At 41.2% G+C, this 20,439-nt stretch overlaps 7 protein-coding genes across 7 annotated transcripts; 4 read left to right on the top strand and 3 right to left on the bottom strand.

The window, feature by feature from the left end:
• The first annotated feature begins 57 nt into the window (after nt 1-57).
• LOC135342989 (myosin-2-like) lies at nt 58-4,902 on the top strand. Its single transcript, XM_064539893.1, has 8 exons — nt 58-940; nt 1,207-1,251; nt 1,314-1,355; nt 1,414-1,458; nt 1,691-1,920; nt 3,384-3,849; nt 4,127-4,288; nt 4,694-4,902. Exons 1-8 carry the CDS (start codon nt 98-100, stop codon nt 4,799-4,801), a joined length of 1,941 nt encoding a protein of 646 aa, XP_064395963.1. The 5' UTR covers nt 58-97; the 3' UTR covers nt 4,802-4,902.
• On the top strand, nt 4,876-10,095 carry LOC135342994 (tRNA(Ile)-lysidine synthase-like). The gene is made up of 5 exons (XM_064539897.1): nt 4,876-5,001; nt 5,172-5,265; nt 5,598-5,824; nt 8,539-8,847; nt 9,282-10,095. Exons 1-5 carry the CDS (start codon nt 4,920-4,922, stop codon nt 9,917-9,919), a joined length of 1,350 nt encoding a protein of 449 aa, XP_064395967.1. The 5' UTR covers nt 4,876-4,919; the 3' UTR covers nt 9,920-10,095.
• A 1,118-nt stretch (nt 10,096-11,213) lies between these two features.
• On the top strand, nt 11,214-12,123 carry LOC135343000 (endothelial differentiation-related factor 1 homolog). Its single transcript, XM_064539904.1, has 5 exons — nt 11,214-11,376; nt 11,446-11,497; nt 11,551-11,628; nt 11,688-11,770; nt 11,877-12,123. The coding sequence occupies exons 1-5, from the start codon at nt 11,299-11,301 to the stop codon at nt 12,027-12,029; spliced, it is 444 nt and encodes a 147-aa protein (XP_064395974.1). The 5' UTR covers nt 11,214-11,298; the 3' UTR covers nt 12,030-12,123.
• Nucleotides 12,104-13,896, bottom strand: LOC135342997 (proteasome subunit beta type-1-B-like). The gene is made up of 6 exons (XM_064539901.1): nt 13,761-13,896; nt 13,565-13,672; nt 13,432-13,513; nt 13,236-13,365; nt 12,984-13,090; nt 12,104-12,470 (listed from the first exon to the last, which is right to left on the bottom strand). The coding sequence occupies exons 1-6, from the start codon at nt 13,817-13,819 to the stop codon at nt 12,285-12,287; spliced, it is 672 nt and encodes a 223-aa protein (XP_064395971.1). The 5' UTR covers nt 13,820-13,896; the 3' UTR covers nt 12,104-12,284.
• Nucleotides 13,890-16,605, top strand: LOC135343003 (U6 snRNA-associated Sm-like protein LSm2). Its single transcript, XM_064539907.1, has 6 exons — nt 13,890-13,967; nt 14,052-14,114; nt 14,170-14,237; nt 15,747-15,777; nt 15,929-15,988; nt 16,395-16,605. Exons 2-6 carry the CDS (start codon nt 14,109-14,111, stop codon nt 16,518-16,520), a joined length of 291 nt encoding a protein of 96 aa, XP_064395977.1. The 5' UTR covers nt 13,890-13,967; nt 14,052-14,108; the 3' UTR covers nt 16,521-16,605.
• Nucleotides 14,239-15,486, bottom strand: LOC135342995 (uncharacterized). The gene has a single exon (XM_064539898.1). The coding sequence runs from the start codon at nt 15,484-15,486 to the stop codon at nt 14,341-14,343; it is 1,146 nt and encodes a 381-aa protein (XP_064395968.1). The 3' UTR covers nt 14,239-14,340.
• Nucleotides 15,399-20,405, bottom strand: LOC135342992 (cilia- and flagella-associated protein 157-like). The gene is made up of 7 exons (XM_064539896.1): nt 20,199-20,405; nt 19,460-19,651; nt 18,804-18,937; nt 18,449-18,571; nt 17,907-18,318; nt 17,142-17,279; nt 15,399-16,955 (listed from the first exon to the last, which is right to left on the bottom strand). Exons 1-7 carry the CDS (start codon nt 20,334-20,336, stop codon nt 16,707-16,709), a joined length of 1,386 nt encoding a protein of 461 aa, XP_064395966.1. The 5' UTR covers nt 20,337-20,405; the 3' UTR covers nt 15,399-16,706.
• Nucleotides 20,406-20,439: the final 34 nt, after the last annotated feature.

The raw sequence follows: 20,439 nt of genomic DNA on the forward strand, positions 1-20,439 counted from the left end.
GAAGCTATAGCTATCTGCATGTTTTTGCTATTTGAATAGGGAGTTCCCCAGGGACTTTTCCCAATTGTGATGACTCAGCACTAAACAGAACATTTATATGGAGGGCACAAGAAACAACTTCGACAAGCCACCAACTAGCCCCAGGCAGGCCTGGAGTGGGCAGCAAGATGGTTCTGAAGGTAACCTGTCTCGAACAGCAAGTGATCAGTCATGGGTGCACAGTTCTGGCGATGACTTCACTGGAGTTGAAAGTAGCTTTGAGATTCTGAACGAATTTACAAGCATTAGCAAATCCTCAATGTCAGCAACTAGACCAAGCACACCCCCACACAGTATTGAGCTGAGCTCACCTGCAGTAGAGGACAGTTACAAGCTTCCTTCGTCCCAACCTACCACCCCTGGCCCTGTCCCTGCTCCACGGAAGAGGACTTCCTCTCAAGTCTCACCAAGACCCTCGCGATTCGAGATTGAAAATAGGAAGCTTGTACAAGAGGTAGAAGAACTTCAAAGAAAGAAGAATGAAGTTGATAGTGCCTTGGCCAGGGTGACACAAAGTGAAAGAAACCTGAAAAAACTGAATACAAAAATGGTAACTGAAAACATACAGTTTCAGCGAGACAAAGCTGATACCACCCAGAGGATGCAAGCCTTAGAACAAGAACTTGCGTGCCTCAAGCTGTCTCAACTTCACGTCCAATCTCCCGTGCTCACCGATGTGAGTGAGCTAGCCGAAGTTAGGGAGGAGCTTGAGCAGAAAACAGCGGAAGTGAGTTTTTTGCTGTCTCAGAACAGAGAACTAGACAGAAAGTGTCGGGCAATGTCAATGGAATCGTTGAATGCATCCATCAGTGGAATGTCGACGCGGACTGGAACAAAGACAAGCAAAAGGATCGAAGTTAGATTGGAAGAAGCAATTAGAGAACTCCGTGAGAAGGAGAAGGTTGGTATGCTTACCACCCCCTAGTACAGCAAAGTCTGTATAATTATTTTGTAATCATTTTATTATAATTAAGGGCGTGTACAGAGAAGGTCGCCAGCTTCTCTGTATACGCCCTTGTTATAATACAGCCAGGCTATGGGCCCCTTATCCACGATCGTAAAACTGTATAATTATACATGTACATGTGCAGGCACCTGATAGTTACAGCCACTTAGTTTTTCAATGGGTGGTAATTTTATAATTAATGCGTAAGTATCATTATGCAGGAGATAGGCAATCTTAAAGAGCAGCTGGACAAACAAAATACCTCGGTACGCTTACATACTGTTTATGTACGTTGATTTGATTGTTAGTTTCTGAAAACGTTTTGTAGGTCATTTGTGAATTGGAGAAAAAGTTAAAGAAAATAACAAAGGTAATCAATACCTTAATTACGAACAACAGTAATATGCTTATTACCACTCTGATAACAGGAAAAAGAAGCTCTCCAGCAGAAACACTTCACAGAAGCTGTCCAGGTAAGTTGTACTTGCATATTAATCATGCCTCAGGGTGACGTAGAACCTGTGCTAGGCCCTGCCTTCGGGACTAGCTGTGACCCTGTTGACCTGGTGTTATAATTATACTTTTTAGCTTTTTAGTACAAGTACCCTACAGATCGATGTACGTTTGCTATCAAAAACTTTGCAGAACCTTTATTGATCTACCCAACAGTTGCTTCTCGTGTTTGCACACACATTATATATGTAGCAAAAGCAGCAGCTGGAAGCTCAAGTGCGGCAACTTTCTGGTGATCTTGTTTTGGCCCAGTCTGAACTGAGAGACCTCCAGACTCACTACTCCCAGGAGCTCTCTGAACTCACAACAAGCAAAGAAATAGAGTGTGAGGAGCTGCAGGAACAACTCTCCGCCTTAAAGTTGGAGTATGAGGTGTATAAGCAAAGTCACACAACATCTCAAGAAGAGACAAGCCGTACCACGTGAGTGCTTTGATTGTGTGTGTGTACGTGTATGTGTGTACGTGTGTACGTGCGCGCGCGCGCGTGCCAGTGGCATGATGGCACAAGGGGCATATGCCCCCCCTTTCTTGCTAGAAGACCAGTGATCACTGCAGATTAGCTCGAATAAAGGTCTGTGTATTCTAGCCAAAATAGGTGTGGCTTAGAGCAGCACATGCCTACAATCAATTATTGCATAGCATGCAGAATAGCAGACAATCTAGCTGAGACTTTTTGAAGCTGAAGAGCAAGATGACTTCTAGCCTCGATTCCAGGCCGAGTTGTTTCTAGCTAGCTAGGCCGACAACTAGGCCTGGTGTTGATTGTATCTGGGCGTGTATCTGGGCGTGGTTAGGAACCAAAAAACAAGAAGCAGAGAGATTTGCAAGAACAACACACCTGTCGACAAGGGCCGGCAGTGTTGGTCCTACCTACTAGTTTGTAGTCCATCACAAAGGGCAGAGAGTGAAAGCAAGAGACTTGCCATACCATGTTGAAAACCATGGCAAAGACGTTTCTTCCTTCTGACAAGAGCTGGGCCTGTTCTGCAATGAGAGTGGTGCCTTTTGTACGTCAATCTGAACAACTTAAACTTGCAGTAGCTAGCTAGCTAGATAATCTATGGCTAGATTTCAGTTACTTCAGAGCATACAAAGCTAAATTACGGTATTAAACTTATACGGGGAAATATGACAGGAAACAAAGTGTGAAGAATCTCTGCTTTGGTTTCCGGTTCCTACCACGCCCAGATACAATCAATACCAGGCCGTATTTTTCAACTTCGTTCTATTAAAAAAAAAATTGGCCTGGGACTGAGGCTAGATGACTTCATGCATTTCTGCTATCTCCTGCTACTACGTATGTCATATTGTTGATATACCGTATAGCGGGTAATTTTCGGGGGACAAAATATTCGTGGTTCCGCAATATTGAGACATTTCGTGGGAAATATTTTCGTGGTTGGAGCTTGCACTGCAGGTAAAGGTAAGCAAGGTTGCAAGGTCGCTTCATTCGTGGGTAAAATATTCGTGGTCAGACCTTCAAATGAAAACCATGAATATTTTGCCCCACGAAAATTACCCGCTATACGGTAGTCATCAAACAAACCCATGGCCAGATAAGCTACACTGATTGGCTTTAAAAAAAAAACAGTTGACCTTTTTTTAGTAAAATTTCTCTTTCAATTGCTCAATCAAAGTCTCAATCAAATTCTCAATCAAATTCTCGATCAAAGTCCTGGATCTGCCCCTGCGTGCCTGTGTCTGTGTGTACGTGTGTGTGCGTGTGCGTGTGCGTGCCTGTGTATTTGTGTGTGCGCATGTGTGTAGTGAGTATGGGTGTATACCTGATGTTTAGGTTCATGTACTTGTTCAGTTTGTGTGCATTTGTTGTGCGAATACGATGTGGTTTCAATCATCCTTTCGAGTTGGTTTTTCCCCTCATAGAGGTCAACTAACTGCTGTCAACGCTACCTTGAGGCAGCAGCTTGAAACTATGACATCAGAGAGAGACGTACTTCATCAGAAATATTCCACCCTCTCTGAAGACAACAAAAAAGCGTTTGATCAATGCAATCAGCTTGACAGGGAAGTGAGACGACTCAAAGGTGAACGTCAAAGAGATACTGTCACTATGGGGAAAATGCTTGACGAAATACAGAAAGAGGCGGGGGACACTCTCGGGAACTACAACACTACGGTGGATGAGCTGAAAAAAGTTGAGCATGAGAGGGATGAGTTCAGAATGAAACACGAGCACTCGTTGAACGTGCTGGCCGCTCGTAACCAAGATTTTATGGCTGCCGAAGCTGCCCTACGTGATTGTGAGACGAAATGGAGTAGGAAGATGGAGGTTGAACTGAAGAAGGAGAGGGAAGAGTCGGAACAAGCACAGCTGGTCGTTGACCTGCAGGTGAGTAAAGTAAGACGTGTGATTGTATAGTTTCAGTTTACTAAAGAATACCGAGGTCATCACAGATTATGATCACTATTATATGTACTAACGTAGATTCCCAGACTAACTCAACAATTTTTCTTCTACATAATAGTTAGTTGATCAAAACGACACTTGTTACATGTACATGTACACTTTTATTACAATAAATTATTGCATCATCATTGCATACAATTAATATGTTGATGGAGTAATTCATACCACATGATTGTAAAAAAAGTCTGTGATATTATAGATGAGCACTTACCGAGACGACTTCAATGAGGAGAGAAAGGCTAGAGAGAAAATGGCAAGTGAAAAGTTTCAACTGGAGCTTTCCCTTAAAACAAAGAATGAGGAGATACATTTACTCAAACAGAAGTTGAATGATCAGGCAGCCAGGGTCATGCAGGATGATGTGAGTGCATGCCCATGCATTGCTAAGTATCAACAATTACTATAGTACCGTATAGTGGGAAACGTGAACAATTTGAGGGCAGAGCAGCTAACGGGAAAATTAAAATGGGATAAACTCCCATGCACTGGTATTTCACATGCAAAGCTAATGGAGGGTGTGGTTTCCTGGCATTGAAACCGAATATTAGACCCACACAAATTTCTGCTGAGGGTTCTGGAGCCAAATAGCGAAATTTGCACCTGCGAATTCCTGCTCTACCAGTATAATAATTATAGTTGTGCAATTAATGGCCTCTCAACATTGGCTTTGCATGATATGGTGATATATATATATAATTATAGTGATGTATTGCACTCCTACATGTACCATGTGTGACATAACGTGCACCTTATTCACACACACCAGTTTGAACAGTCGCACTATCTCGACGAAGGCCCCCCACTGAGAGCTCAAGACCCTGGTCACACCCCTTACCAACAAGTCCACTATCCTAACCCCGGACAAAATTACTGAATTAACGCACTAGCTAGCTAGCTGCTGTTTGTGTCTTACATTTGTAGTTTTTTGTACAGAAAGTTTTTTAATGTTTCTAAATTAAAATTAAAGTTCACAAAGGTTAATTAAATCATGCATGATGTCGATGGCCTGTGGCCGTGGTGCGTTAGAAGCTTTCTCCAAGTACACCTCTCATCTTCCAAGAAACTTGCCAGTGGGTAAGGAATTAGTACAGTAATCCTATGTCTAAACTTACTGTTAGCTACATACTCATGGGCCATATATGCCAGTGGCCATTTTAAATTATAGTGACTGCATCGGTCTCAGCCACTGCAGCCCATGTGGCAAGCTCACCCACATGGTTTTGATTGGTTTCTCTTCCCACCAGCGGTGGCCGTATCTGGGGGTTGTGACAGCTTAGCCCTCACTGCCCTAACTGCTAAGGTCTTTGACAGAGTCGTGGGGCTGGTTGTGGATCACAAGTAAGTGTACACAGAGTCCGTGGGTGGAGCGCATTACATGTTAGTCTTTTACATGCAAGCATGCATAGCGCATCATTACATGCAGCGCATCATTACAGGCAAAACATAATATGAAAAAGGGCGCATGCATGAAAACCTCCCAGACGACAATTTCTATGTTCTTTACACCCCTAGACTTGACATTATAGCTCGTACTCATGTGTACTGTACAGTAGCTCTTGTCTATAATTTGCAGACATTGAGGCTGCATGGTGCAACGTACTGCTGTATGTACGTAGAATTTCTCCTTACTCATGACTCAGTTTCACAATCTTTTGTCATACCATTCTCAGACTACGAGATGCAAGTACTGAAGAGGCAGCTCAAGCCAACTGCCTGGTTACTGAGCTAGGAGCACAGGCACACACCCTCACTTTGGACTGGGGTGTGAAGGGTCTACCCGAGCCAGGGAAAGTGCAGACAAGGGCCAGGCAGAAACGATACTCTGCATTGTTGGAGCAATGTCAGGTGTGGGGAATAAAGACACTGCTGGTTGGACATCATTTAGGCGACCAATATGGTGAGAGTACAACCACGTAGTCTGAATTCTACCGAAGTATAATTGGTTTGGGTTAATGTTGAGTGTCTATATAGCTTGAGTTGGCCTATTTACGTTGGATGGTTTAGAACTTAATTGTACTTCGGTATTTGAATACATAATTATTATTATTATACTGTAGCCACATCTATGCATGTATGAATACTGATCTGTTCATGCCAATGATTTACATGTACATAGGGTAAATACTCTCTCTTGTAAAGTTCTCAAACATTTTAAGTGTAGATTCAAATCAGTATCTGGTCAAATTACATCATTTTGGAAATTAATGCAAAATTGTAGGTATGTTTATTAGCCTCGATTCCAAGCCGCTGAGAAAGGCGGCCTGGTATACACTGTTTACGCATGCGCCAGAATTACCCAGAATCTGGGTAATCGTAAATTGCAGTATATTTATCAGTATTCTTATTCCGCATTAGTTTGTAAAACATTGATATCCGTTTCATTTATAATGATGTCATTGAAAAAAGAAATCTAGTCCAAGTTGTGTAATGGCTGCTACCTTCTCTTCTGCTCTCGCGTACGCGTTATCCTGTGTTGGAAAACCAGGTCTAGTCTTGAAAGGCAAGCAGCTGGAGGCGTTGAAATGTCTGTACGCTGGTGTTTATGTGGGTACCGTACCGACCGGCTATGGCAAGTCCCAGAGCAAGTCCATCTGCTTTCCAGACACTCCCTTTCTTGATTGATGTGAAGCTTGACAGGACCAGTGCACCTCTCTCTGAAAGAAGTGTTGTGATGGTGATTTCTCCTCTTGTTTCTCTGAGTGAAGCCATCTTCAAAGTGTTGGTGTGTCTGTTTGACGTTCAGTGCCATTCTCTCTGGAAGGAAGTATTGTTGTGACATTTGCTGAAAATTGGTCACAGAGTAAGTACGTGGTATCTGATCCGAGAACTGTGTGGCCTGAATGTGTTTACAATCCGAGGGACTTGTGTGTATCCGATCCAAGGGACTTGTTGCGTGAGTGTGTATCCGGACTTGTTGCTTGAGTGTGTATTAATGGATAGTGCTTTCAATGGTAAATCTATTGTGTAAATCAATAAGTAGTCCTCACATTATGTTACGTCACAGCCACTGTACTTATCCACATTTATTTTTTACCCACAGGTTTAACTAATTTCTTATGAGAAGAGATTAACTTGTCGCCTGAGTGTGTATCCGATCCGAGCCTCAAGTTAATGAATAAATCTACAGAGTTGATGTTTTACTTAGCTGTCTCTGTCTACAGTATATACAGAGAGGTAGCCTCTTCTTTTTCTTTTTTCTGTTCTTTATCACAATAACTGTTTTAACGTTCAATGAGATAAAATACGGTAAATAATAAATTAATTGTCCACCCACGCGCCAACAGTAAATACCAGGCCCACTATTCAAGGGGCTGGAGTCGAGGCTAGTATGTTTATATACATGTATAAGTGCCTTGGTGTGCACATGCACTGCTAGGTACCGGGTGTACGGTAGTGTATTTGTGTGTGTGTCTGTGTAGACTGTTACAGCTGCTAATGATCAATAAAGTGCAAGTATATAGGCCTTCTAGTCGTGTTTTCTTGGATTTTAACTTATGGATTTATGCTTAGTTCTCAAGGTATGGCTAGTTTTGCTTACTTTGAAGGCCATTGAAGCCTCTTCAGACTCGTTTGTAGCAAAAATTTGTTTAGCTATTCTACTTAGGAGTTACCTCGATCTGCACCAGAACCCTAGCTATTGGTACTGCCCTTTGCAGCTCACTTGGAAGTTTAGGGCAAATGGTAAATTGCAAAAAACCACTTGAGATAAGTGTAACAGTTTACATAAGTAAGCCACAATACTATAGAACAAGGGACAAAGTTTAAATTTTGGAATAGACCAGATCTTTATGTTTTGTTGTTGTAGTTTTTCATGCTATTTGTTGTAGCTCACATATAAGCTCACGTGAAGTTTTGGCAAACAGTATTACTGTAAAATGCAAAAAATCACTTGTAACAGTTTACAGCTAAACCACAACTTGGCCAAATCTCTATCTACAAGTACTCAGTTTGGGCTGTAGGAGTAGCTTGATTACGAAATAAACTGCCTGTTCGTCTAGCTATTTTTTAAATTGTTGACTGAGAAACAGCCTGCTGCTGAACCAGTCTCCAATTCTCTGCCACAATGACATAGTACGCCACTTAACTCCTCTTGGTAAGGATTAGTTTTTCATGGCTACCCAACCAGTAGTTTATGCTGAATACTGTACTAGGTATAGCTAGAGATCTATATATCCACATAAAGATCTGAATCCAAAATTTTAACTTTGTCCCTTGTTCTATATAGTATTGTGGTTTACTTGTGTAAACTGTTACACTTATCTCAAGTGGTTTTTTGCAATTGACTATTTGCTCCAAACTTTCAAGTGAGCTGCAAAGGGCAGTAGCTGCAAGATTGTGTGCAAAATGCAGAGCCATTAATTATGGGCCAACGTTCTTAATAGCAACACAATCAGGGTCCCACTGTTGCGCCATTCATGCATGTAAATATTAAATAGCAAAGTCACTGAGAAAAAAGTATTTAGCTTCATGATTTTATGTGCAGCTAGCTTTCCACCGAGGCATCAGCACTCGCGGTACTTTCATTATTGGTATGGTGTACATTTCATTGTAGACTAATAGTAAACCACGTATAGACCACCACTTTTCGTTATCAAGCTGTTCTCTATGTAGAAAACTTTCTCCATCGTTTTGCGATGGGCAGTGGAATTGAAGGTCTCGGTGGAATGTACTCTATATCTACCTGGCCGGGCTATCCTAACACAAAGATTGTACGTCCCCTACTCACGCTGAAAAAGTGTGACCTCGTGGAGGTGTGCAGGCGTGAGGGTTTGGATTGGGTGGAGGATCCAACCAACAAAACAACAGACTACGTTCGGAACCATTATCGGAATGTCTTGGAGGAAAATCCGGTGATCTTAGATGGAGTGAAGCAATTAACAAAGTCGTGTTATGACACTAGAGCTGTCATCTCTGAACAAGGTAGTGTACATGTTGCGAAACATTGAGTCTGTATGAACAGTGAACCCCCTCTAATATAACGGCTACCATATTGGGGAACAACATTTGGTAGGTGGCTCTTCTTTGAAGGGTTTTTATGAGCTTCATGGTAATTATAATCATCGGTCCATTGTATACATGATGTAGCTAAGTAATGTTAGCAAAATGTATCCAATCATTAAAAGTATGGCCCCACTAGCTATTACTAACAGTATTGTTGTAGCTACGTACTTGAGAGTGCTCACAGATTCAATCATATAGATGATGAATGATATCGTTTGTTCTTATGATATGAAAATATTCGTGTAATAGATTCAACGTCACCATTCTGATCGAGCTGTACGAATATTTACAAACATTTGCACCTACAAAACTCCCTATTACGTTAATATTGGCATGTAATTTTCTCTGCACAGTGCGCTCGCATGTTATTTCCCTGACCAATATCAACACTAAATATGGCTACATCGGTGTGGACCGTGCTAAACTCCTTTCTGTCACTCCTCCAATCGCAAAACGTTCCCTTAGTGCTCTGATTCGTTCTGTTATGTGCAGCCCCGAATATCAATTTCGTTACGCAGTACTAGAAAAAAGCTACAAAACGTTAATGTCGTATGATGGTAAACCTTTCAGTGTGGGAAAAGCAGTCGTTGCCCCGATTACTGACAGAACAATTGGTATCTATAAATCACTCAATCACGATGATAGCTTGAAAAGCAAGACTCCTATAAGACCTGGAGAAACCATCCTTTGGGAAAACAGATGGGAAATACAATTGAAACCAAAAACAACGAACAGTCAACTACAAGAACAGTACTTTGTGCGAAACATGGGAAGGAAAGAGTATGAATTTGCAACCAGAGGAATCCGTCGGATAAGGTCCACCCCCCTTCCCCCCGTGTCCGCTCGATCCAGTCTCCCAGTGATCACAGACGCTGCTGGAAGAGTGTTACTCATACCCCACTTTCAGTTTGCTGAGAGAAACGTAACTATTAGCGCAAGGGTTTCATTTGAACCAAAATACAGTGTAGAAGATGTTTTGTTAAATCACTGATCACAAAAAATTATTATAATTGTATAATGGTATCATCTATCAGTTTTGTGCTGGAAGTGTTTTCATCCGGTACCTCGATAATTGTATCTTCAATTTTCAAAAGTGATTTTCCTTTGGATGCCAAAATCTGTTCAATGTTACTGCAAAGAAAAATACCCATTATGTTCTAACAGTGAAAACCCTCTATAATTAATGACATCAGGCACGGAAAGATTACGTATAGTTGTTTCAGAGCTACATGTAGTGTTGCGCTAAGGACCAGAGCATTAGTCTCCTGAAACAGTCATTGATAAAAATCTATACCCAGCTACACGTACATGTTACTGAATGCTCATAATTATATAAGATCATTAATTTACTGTTTAATTACTGGGACCAGGGTAGATTGAGAAGCTACAAGTTGAGGGCCCTTTGTACAATAGTAGCCTGGGTACTTACGTTCCTCCTTTTTGGAACCAGTCCAGGTTGTCAGCAATCAAGTGAAGGTTCTTGCAACCAGGGCATCTGACAATGACTACCCCCTTGTAGTAGGCCTGCTTGGAGAACTGCTTAGCGCTGCGTGTGTTGCATACAGTGCAGGTGTACACCATGTGGAAGGCCCCAGGGACATGCCCAAGCTCCTTATTTGTAGTGGTATTCAAAGAACTTCCACGGTCTGAACAAATAGGTCGGGGGAGGGAATGTATAGAGAAAGACGGTACAAGTATTCAATAATTGTGACTCGGGTTATAACTTACAATAAGTTTTTATTACAATAAACAAATTAATGCAGATGTTATATAATTATAGGTGAGTGTGCGTGTGATGCTTAACGTAGGTAGAGTGTTAATTCACCTTGCAAATCTTTTCCTTCAATTGTGGAACTGAAGTGTTGGATTGATCGAGTGAGATTATGTGGCATTGTGTGGTTGTGATGTCCAAAGTTAGAAAAAGCTCTGATCTCAGTGGACATGTAACTGAATGATTGAGTGTGGTAGTGCATTTCTGCAGATGCCCTCAAGCATTGTGATACAGGACCAGATTGCATGAGACGATTTACAACACAGTACATTCTGAGTGTTGGCCACATCATTTCTAGACAGAACAGTAAAACCATAATCATATTCACTTAAGGCTGTGAATACATGACTGTATAATATGCAGGGCATTATATTAATGATGCAGTAGTCTAGAAGTCACTCACCTACAAATGACCTAGATTTCTGATTGCATGTGTTTGTGCAATCATAGATAAAGAAGAGACAGACTTACTTTACTCGGATGGTGCAATTGTTTAATTGTGCTGAGTAATCACTTATGAGCATGCAGGCAAGGTTATAAAGGTCAAATTGAGATATCAACTTATAATTATCACAGGAACAAAGAAGAGCTAAATTAAAATGGCTGAGGTTGGCTGGGACGAGGTAACCTATCTAAAGAAAAAGCCACAGAGAGCTGCTGAGGCAAAGAGTTCAAAAGTGAGGCTAAGCAGTAAATCTAATTGAAACTTTTTCACATTATTTTGTTTTTTGTGTGTATATGTGCAGGTTCTAAATGCAGCACAGAGGAGGGGAGAAGCTGTTGACACCACCAAGAAGTGTAAGTGTTATAGTTTATACTAGTACATTGTTAAACTACACTGCTTTCCACAGTTTCTGCAGGCGGTAACAAACAACATATAGGATCTCGAGATACAGCCAAACTTGACAGGGAAACAGAGGAGCTTCGCCGTATGTTTCTGAACATCTTGCAATCTGTACTTCTTGACCGCTTCTCCATATCTCTCTAGATGATCGCGTAACTCTTGATTTTGGACGTGCCCTTCAACAAGCTAGGATGGGAAAGGCGTGGACGCAAAAAGATTTGGCAACTGTAAATTATTCTTGTGTTATTTTACAATTATCCATATATACCACCTAACTGTCAGCATGCACTTCACTCCCCTCCCCCCTCCCCCCACACACATCACGAACTCTAGAGAATCAACGAGAAGCCTCAAATTGTGAACGAGTATGAATCTGGAAGAGCTATTCCAAACCAGCAAATCATTTCAAAGATGGAAAGAGCTACAGGCATTCGCTTGCGAGGAAAAGATATTGGTCAGCCATTGGGGCCAAAGAAGAAGAAATGACTCTTAAGATTTAGCCATGCGCATCTCAATCATTGAAACTTGTATTACTATATAGGGCATATTTACACCCTTGATTATACATCGTTAAAACTTATTCTCTTTGAACATAGCATGAACGACACACACAACAACCATAATTATAAATGATATAGTTGATAATGTGAAAGAAATTGTATATAGATATACGCATAGTACGTAAGGTATTAATAATAGAGTCACCGTTTACACAACAACGTTGGATACGAAAAACATGATTTAGTCCCGTCTGAGGGGGACCTCCCTAACTTCAGTCCCCTCAGCTGTAACGATGTTGATGGTGAGCCCGTCCCCAGTGTATATGTCCCTCTCAGCAGCTGCAGTGAACACATCCTGCACCAGAGACACTGCCTTCTCTATAGAAAGGGACTCCTTGATGACCCCCTCTTGGTTCTTGTAGCCAATCTGAGAGTGGAAACAATACCAGGTAAAGATGGTTCACTAGCCAAATCACTAGACTACTACACATAGATGGAAGTTCGATCTTATGCAGTAGACTCTTGCAGTACGGTCACTTAGATATACCAGCCCCATTAATTGCACAAAACTCGCCCTGAAATGCGGCCACTCGCAATTCCGTATACTGGCCAGTACTGGCTAGGTTTTCAATGTTAAATTTTACTTTTATTACAGCCGGATATGACATTTTGGGTGTGATTTGGCAGTAAATAGAGAGCATAATAATTCATTATCCTACATTATTCTCGATACAGAACTGCAAATTTAGTCATTAGATTCGAGGCAAGGTCGTTTTTTAGCCACGGCTACTTTCTGAAAAGCAGTCACCTCGCTATTTTGGCCAAGCTGCACTGTCCCAAGGGTGGCCGAATTAACGAGAGTCTACTGTACTAACTTTTCTGTTAACATAATTATTAATCATGGAGGGCGTACATGTACGTTTAGATCAGTTTATAGTACCTGGTTGTCCAAGAGAGGCTGTAACATGGACGCAGCAGAACCACCAGCTCTGTAAGTCTCTCTCTCATAGGAGCCAACAGGGTCGAAACTGTAAATACAGCCTTTACCTACAAAGAGTGTACAGTGTAGATCTTCAATTACTGGTATGACAGTAACGTACATGCACAGCATATAATTGCTTAAACCGATGCAAATGAACAGCCCATAAAAAGTACAATTTTTACGTAAAAATTACACCAAAGCCACATTTACCTTCTTTATCAAGCCCGGCCAAAATGTTGTAAGTGTAGAATGGAAAAAACCTCCTGTGGTAGAGCATGACTGACAGCAGCTGAGCAACTGCCTGACAACTCATCTCCTTGTGATGAACATGCTCATAGACCTGATTATAATCAAATACATTGGTAGGAATGTAAAAAAATGAACAGTGTATGAGGTAATTTGTTACCTTCATTTGGGTCCGAACATTCTTTGTAACAGCCAACACATCTCCATGGAATCCACAGCAACCCAATGTTAGAGAATTAGATCTACATACACAAAGTGCATCTCAAATGATCAAAGCACATTTATAGACTTACAGCTTGTAAGTCTTTGGATTGTTTCGGGAATATATTTGGAATCCTTCGCTAAGACGTGAGTCAGACCCAATTACTGAGAAATTGTCCCCAGCAATAGCAAGAATAGTTCTGCAAAGAAAATTGAAAATAAATATACTACTTTGCAGCATTCTATTATTAGACTATGGTTGGATATTTTATGCACACATTATTATACCCTCCATTCGAAGCGTATGGGGACCACTGTTCTTGCTGTACAGGTCTGTATTCATCCATTTCGAGCAAAAAGCACTTGGCCACTACAACACAGCAATCTTCACGAGGTGGTGGCTTTATTTGGAATTGGTGACCAAGGAAAGGGGCGTTATTTAGAATTTAGGGACCCTTCAACTGATTCTGCTCTGTTCTGCAATTCCAAATCTAGGTAACTATTTAACTATACTCAGCCATTTTTCATGTATCACAATAGTATTGATTTAGTCAGTGTGTTTATGGTTATCTTATGTAGAGGTGAACGTCAGCAGAGAACCTCGATCTCCGTACTCGATCTCATCGGTTCTAAATAATGCCTGTGAGGTGTACACCATTATTTTTATGATCATTAATGAACTGTTCTTATCCAAAAGCTATTCTACTCATTCTTCAAATCCCTTGTGGGTAAAGAAGTAACTGTGGAATTAAAAAATGACTTGAGGTATGTTGCAATCGTTGATACTACATGTATACTACAGTACAAGCTACATAACAAAACACAAGTACATGCAAGTGTTAAGTAAGCATGTCATACTGAAGTTTAGTTAGTATCCACCACGGAGACGGAGAACCAGGTGAAGGGTGGACTCCTTCTGGATGTTATAGTCAGACAGAGTGCGCCCATCTTCGAGTTGCTTTCCAGCAAAGATAAGACGTTGCTGATCTGGTGGGATTCCTTCTTTATCCTGGATCTTGGTTTTCACATTTTCAATAGTGTCGCTAGCCTCAACCTCAAGAGTGATGGTCTTGCCTGTCAGAGTCTTGACAAAAATTTGCATTCCTCCACGTAGACGAAGCACCAAGTGGAGGGTAGACTCCTTTTGGATATTGTAGTCGGACAGAGTGCGGCCATCTTCGAGTTGCTTTCCAGCAAAAATAAGCCTTTGCTGGTCTGGTGGGATCCCTTCCTTGTCCTGAATCTTGGTCTTCACATTTTCAATTGTATCGCTAGCCTCAACCTCAAGAGTGATGGTCTTGCCAGTCAGAGTCTTGACAAAAATTTGCATTCCTCCACGCAGACGAAGCACCAAGTGAAGGGTAGACTCCTTTTGGATGTTATAGTCAGACAGAGTGCGGCCATCCTCGAGTTGCTTTCCAGCAAAAATAAGCCTTTGCTGGTCTGGTGGGATCCCTTCCTTATCCTGAATCTTGGTTTTCACATTTTCAATGGTGTCAGAAGCTTCAACTTCAAGGGTGATGGTCTTGCCAGTAAGAGTCTTGACAAAAATTTGCATTCCTCCACGTAGACGAAGCACCAAGTGGAGGGTAGACTCCTTTTGGATATTGTAGTCAGACAGAGTGCGGCCATCCTCGAGTTGCTTTCCAGCAAAAATAAGCCTTTGCTGGTCTGGTGGGATCCCTTCCTTGTCCTGAATCTTGGTTTTTACATTTTCAATAGTGTCAGATGCTTCTACTTCAAGGGTGATGGTCTTGCCAGTCAGAGTCTTGACAAAAATTTGCATTCCTCCACGTAGACGAAGCACCAAGTGGAGGGTAGACTCTTTCTGAATGTTGTAGTCAGACAGAGTGCGCCCGTCTTCGAGTTGTTTGCCGGCGAAGATAAGACGCTGTTGGTCTGGTGGGATGCCTTCCTTGTCCTGGATTTTTGTCTTCACATTTTCGATGGTGTCAGAGGCCTCGACTTCGAGAGTAATGGTCTTGCCGGTGAGAGTTTTCACGAAGATTTGCATGATACTTTTTGTTCGAAGAGTTGTAGGGAGAGTTTTCTTTTATGATTCCTTTTCTTTGAGAGAGATGCGACTTGTCTCCAAGAAGGCGGGTTGCTTTATATACCGTTGCTAGATTGATGACGTGTAATTAGTCAGCACTCTATAAATAGTAACACATTTTTACCGTAAATGGGCAACAGAAATGCACAATCATTTTGACCGTAAATACTTCTATTTTACATCTAAATAACTGAATTTTTATGTACACACACACATCACAGCATCAATGGCACTTTGGACTCTGTTGACCAGGTGACTTGAACTATGGTTAAGGGTTAGGGTTAGGGTACCCCTCAACTATAGTTGGGTTGGTTCCCGCTTTCCCGCATAATTATAGGGGCTGATAGCTGATTTTGTCTAGAGATTTATTTTAAAATCTTGCACATAAATTATTTTCATGCAGTACTTGAATGTAAAGTTGACTGATATAAATATTCCCGAACCAGACAAATATCCACATTTGGTGAGTCATGCACAGCCACAAGTTGTACTTCCCATTGTACTGATATAGCATGTCATATGATTATTGTACCCAATTAGGATTATTGTACCTTGTAATCAAGGCTGTATACACACTTGCTAATTTCAATTGCCTTTTAGTTCCATTAGCAGGTCATGTGCTAAATTATGACCTTCAATAGAATGCTGCATACTGCCATTCTCCCATGACTACACATACAGGGTGTATCAATGCACAGCAACTCCCACTAAATTAATTGTAGTCTAAATTCCAATCCAATACTGGCAAACAACAGTCCCACTACATTAATACATGTGTACTTTTTTCTGTGCTTTCAGTTTTGTTTAATAATGTGGTTTCACTGTTTATACTCCCTTTGTCACGTTTACCCACACACCTGTACAAACAGACATCTGTCAGGAACTGCTTCATTAGGGGCTCTGTGATTCGCTATGTCCAGCTACCAGCTGATGAAGTGGATACAGCTCTACTACAAGATGCTACAAGGAAAGAGGCCTCACAGGGAAAGCAGTGAGAACAATAACTCCATTTGTGTGTATTGAGACCATTCTTTTTGACTATAATTATGTTTTGATTGCATTGTTTCTTTGATCTGTTCACATCTGCTATAATATTGAACACTGCATGTTGTAGAGCACAAAACTATAATTAGCATACACAATAATTATGACGTATTTCCAATGGACAATTCTGGAACCATTCATTGTACATACGTTTGTTTTGGTATTCCTATGAGAGAAGTTGCATTGTCTATTGGTGGTAACACATTCACAGTGCTCTTTTGAGATGGTACAATTCCCAAGTCACCTGGTTTGTAACTGGGCAATTTCAGTTTATGTGTATTGTTGTGAGAACCACTATTCGTAGATTGATCACAATTGAGTAGGTCCAATAGAGCGGCTAGCAGATTTTCTCTTTGTGCTGGGTGACCAGACTCAATGGAACCAGGCTGTGTAGATGACAAACACTTTGGTTAGTACATGAGCACAGTGTAGGGTTCTGTTATGTGTTTGGGATAATATCATTCCTAACTGCACATTACACTTCCTGTATACATGTACCCATATCCAGTCACAAGACTAGTAGATGGCACGTTTAAAGTGTTACATGCGCCATCTACCCAACATTTCCTCACTTGAAGGGAAGCTTGAATAGCCAGAGAAGCTTTCCTAAGGGTACTAGACATATTGGCTACTTCACTGCTTGTGTGTGCCAATTGCTCCAGTGTAGCTTTGAGCTCTTCCTCCACATAATGCAGCTTGCCCTTGTAGAACTGTGTACAGTTGAAAATATGGCATGATAAGGGTTCTGGATACAAACAAGACATGAATATACAATAGGTTCTATGTCTCTATTCTAGCTGTATGAATAGGTGTAATAATAGTTAGTTGCACCAACGACAATTACCCGTTACGGTATGAAGAGAAAGTAGTAGTTTTATTAGCCTCCATGTGTGTTCCCATTATAATTATACTGAACACCATCAAACATGCATAATTATCCTAACATACAATAGGGTTCGCCCACCAGATAACAGTGCTGCACTCCATAGTAGTGCTACAGCTGGCTGGCTAATCACCTCACATTTAACTACATGTAGCATAGGCCAGAATAGGCGCGATGCAGCTCAAGCTCAGCAATAATACCAACTGCGTGGGCAGATAATTAGTCAAAGACTAATTGCTAGAGCAGTGCCTATCGTACATCTTTTGAACTTAGGCAATACCTGCATTCACACTAGTACTGTTGCCACCCGGACTCACGGCCCCACCCTACTGGCACCACCAGCAAGCTTGTAGTCATAATTAATGCTTATCAAGACTTCCCTTGCTAGGCAACGGCTACTGGGTACTGATACACAATCTCAAGTTATTATACCATGTATGTACAACCTGCTTACCTCTGCCTCCTTTTGATAGCCCAGCACCTGCTCTTCAGCCGTGCTAGCCTCAGCCTCCATGAGAGTACATTTTGTGGCTCTGTCTTGCAACATAGAAGCATGCATTCCTTGTTCTTCTGACTTGTTTTTCATGAGTTTCAACACTTTCTGATTGCTGATATTGCGTTGAGTTAACTCCCTCTCATTGAATTCTAGGATTTCAATATCTCTTCTTTTTTTTCTCATTTCTGCTTTAAGTTGGTCATTTTCTCTAATGAGTTCTGTGGTTGTGGCAGACATTTTATGGAGTTGTGAATTGATAGCCACATTTTCACGAATAGTGCGTTTTGTTGTCTCTGCCATTTGAAGATCAGACACCTTCCGGAACTCAGATGCCACAGAGTTTACCTTTGTTACCATGTCCTTTTTCATCCTGCAGTAAGCAGTAATTGTTATATTATTATGTCATCAACAACGTAGTGAACGTACCCCAGTGTATAAGTATCAAGAAAGGTCTAACTTCAAGTCACAATGTTCAAATCTTGCATAATGCACAAAATCACCTGTCTTTGTCCAGTACAGATTTCTTTTCCAACTTATAAAGTGCCTCAGCATATTCCTGCTCGTTTTTGGCAATAATCTTATCTTTCTCTTTCATCTCAGCCTCCAGTTTGTCCTTGTTGATCCTGGAAGGTCATAATTATTAGCTATTACATGTGTATATACACTCTCAGTGTAACAACCTGAAAGCCTGTATACTTAATAAACACAAAAAAGGATGCACAGTTTTAGTAAAGGGTCTTATTCTATGTTGTACATTTTAGAGAACGGCTTGAAAGCATCAGTGATAATTATACCTGTAGATGTGCCCATACACATTTTCGTGATACAGTGCATTTTACTGACAGACCTACACACCTGAAGTTCTCTAGAGCCTCCAGCTGTCCCTGCAACACTTTATTTTCCACTAACGCCTGGTCAAGTGCCCTCTGTGAGTCCTCCTTCAGTTGAGTGAGCTGCTGCTCATAGCGCTTCTTCTCACTTGTCATGGCCTGCAAGGGAGAAATGTTCACCATTGATATTGAATTGGATACTATAAATTTTTGCCATGATGATGTATACGCATACCGTATATCTTCTAATTTATCGGACACTTCTAATTACCTGGGCACTCTTTTGGGCAATTTTCGTTGTTCTAATACAACGGACACTCCAGTGCTTTAATATTACTAAATATCCGGACAATACCATGAAAAGACGGCAAGTAAGACTTAGAGTGCTGCAGTTAGATAGCTTTGAGTAGCTAGTTTTAGATAGCTAGTGCAACTATTCAGTCGCACACTGTTCTATTAAACTTAACTAGCTCGCATGCAGCTGCTTGCTTGTTCTGGACATTTCGCATGCTATTTCCAAATTAATTATTTTTGCTGTCCGATAAAATTAATTAGGTAATTATGCCTATATGTACGTGTCACCATAGAGTAAATCTGACTACATGACATACATAAAAAGTGACTTATTAACCCGAGGGTTTCGCACATAATTATTAGTGCCCTAGTTGTAGCCAGGTTCACCTGTTGCACTGCTGCCAGTTTCTCTTCCAGGTCAACAAACGATTCAGCCTGCTCACTGCTTTTTTTCTTGAGAAAGGTGATCATTTGCTCCTGATCCTCCAACTGCTGCTTGAGTTGCTTCTGAAGCTCAGAGTTCTCCACCTGAAGACGATCACTTTTTTCCTGGTAACGGCCCAACCTCATCTCAAGGTCCTGAGTGCAAGGAACAGTGCTGGTGCTATGCATTTTGCAAGATAAAATGACGTACATGTAGTCATAATTTAATTCTCCACATGTATATGTACATGTACGTGATTAACAACAGAAACTGTGAATGGGGTGGGTGTAAAATTCATAGGAGTGCAATAAATACCCACAGCAGAGCTAGACTAGAAACTACTCCCGAGGAAAGGGACGGGCCAGCTGCCTTGTTGAGAGTTGGGATGTGTATAACCAGCCACAAACTACGTATTAAATAAATGCGTGGGTGATGTACTTTTAGCATCCATTAAAATTAATGTGTTAATTAAAAACTACTCGAGGCTGGTAATATTTATTTCTAACGTTGTATTCTTGTGGGAGCGAGATATTCTTTATGCATTGGGACAACTCTCAACACGACAGCTGGCCAGTCCCTTCGGAAGGGAGTGGTTTCCAGTACAGCATAGCTTAAAGTAAGAAAAAGAATGCCCAACGTGGGGTGGGTTTGGACCCTGTGATTAAGAGTCAAGCAGAAAACACAACAATGTTGTCAACATACAGAGATCTGTATCATGTAGAATTCTTTTGATAACATGTCCAAAGGTTGTTCCTCCACAATTTGAGGTGGGGGAGGGCCAGCTCCCTTCTTAACTCCCTTCCCCTTCCCCTTCTTCTTTCCTTTACCTTTCTTAGGCATTCTCTCTACACACGTACCTACGTACAAGATCTGTGTATTTCGTTCGTTGCCGTGGCAACGGGTGTGTATTTGTTAGAACTACGTAAAGTGCTTATTGCCCCGC

This window comes from Halichondria panicea, chromosome 10, assembly GCF_963675165.1.
Source record: "Halichondria panicea chromosome 10, odHalPani1.1, whole genome shotgun sequence".
In the NCBI taxonomy this organism is placed as follows: Eukaryota; Metazoa; Porifera; class Demospongiae; order Suberitida; family Halichondriidae; genus Halichondria; species Halichondria panicea.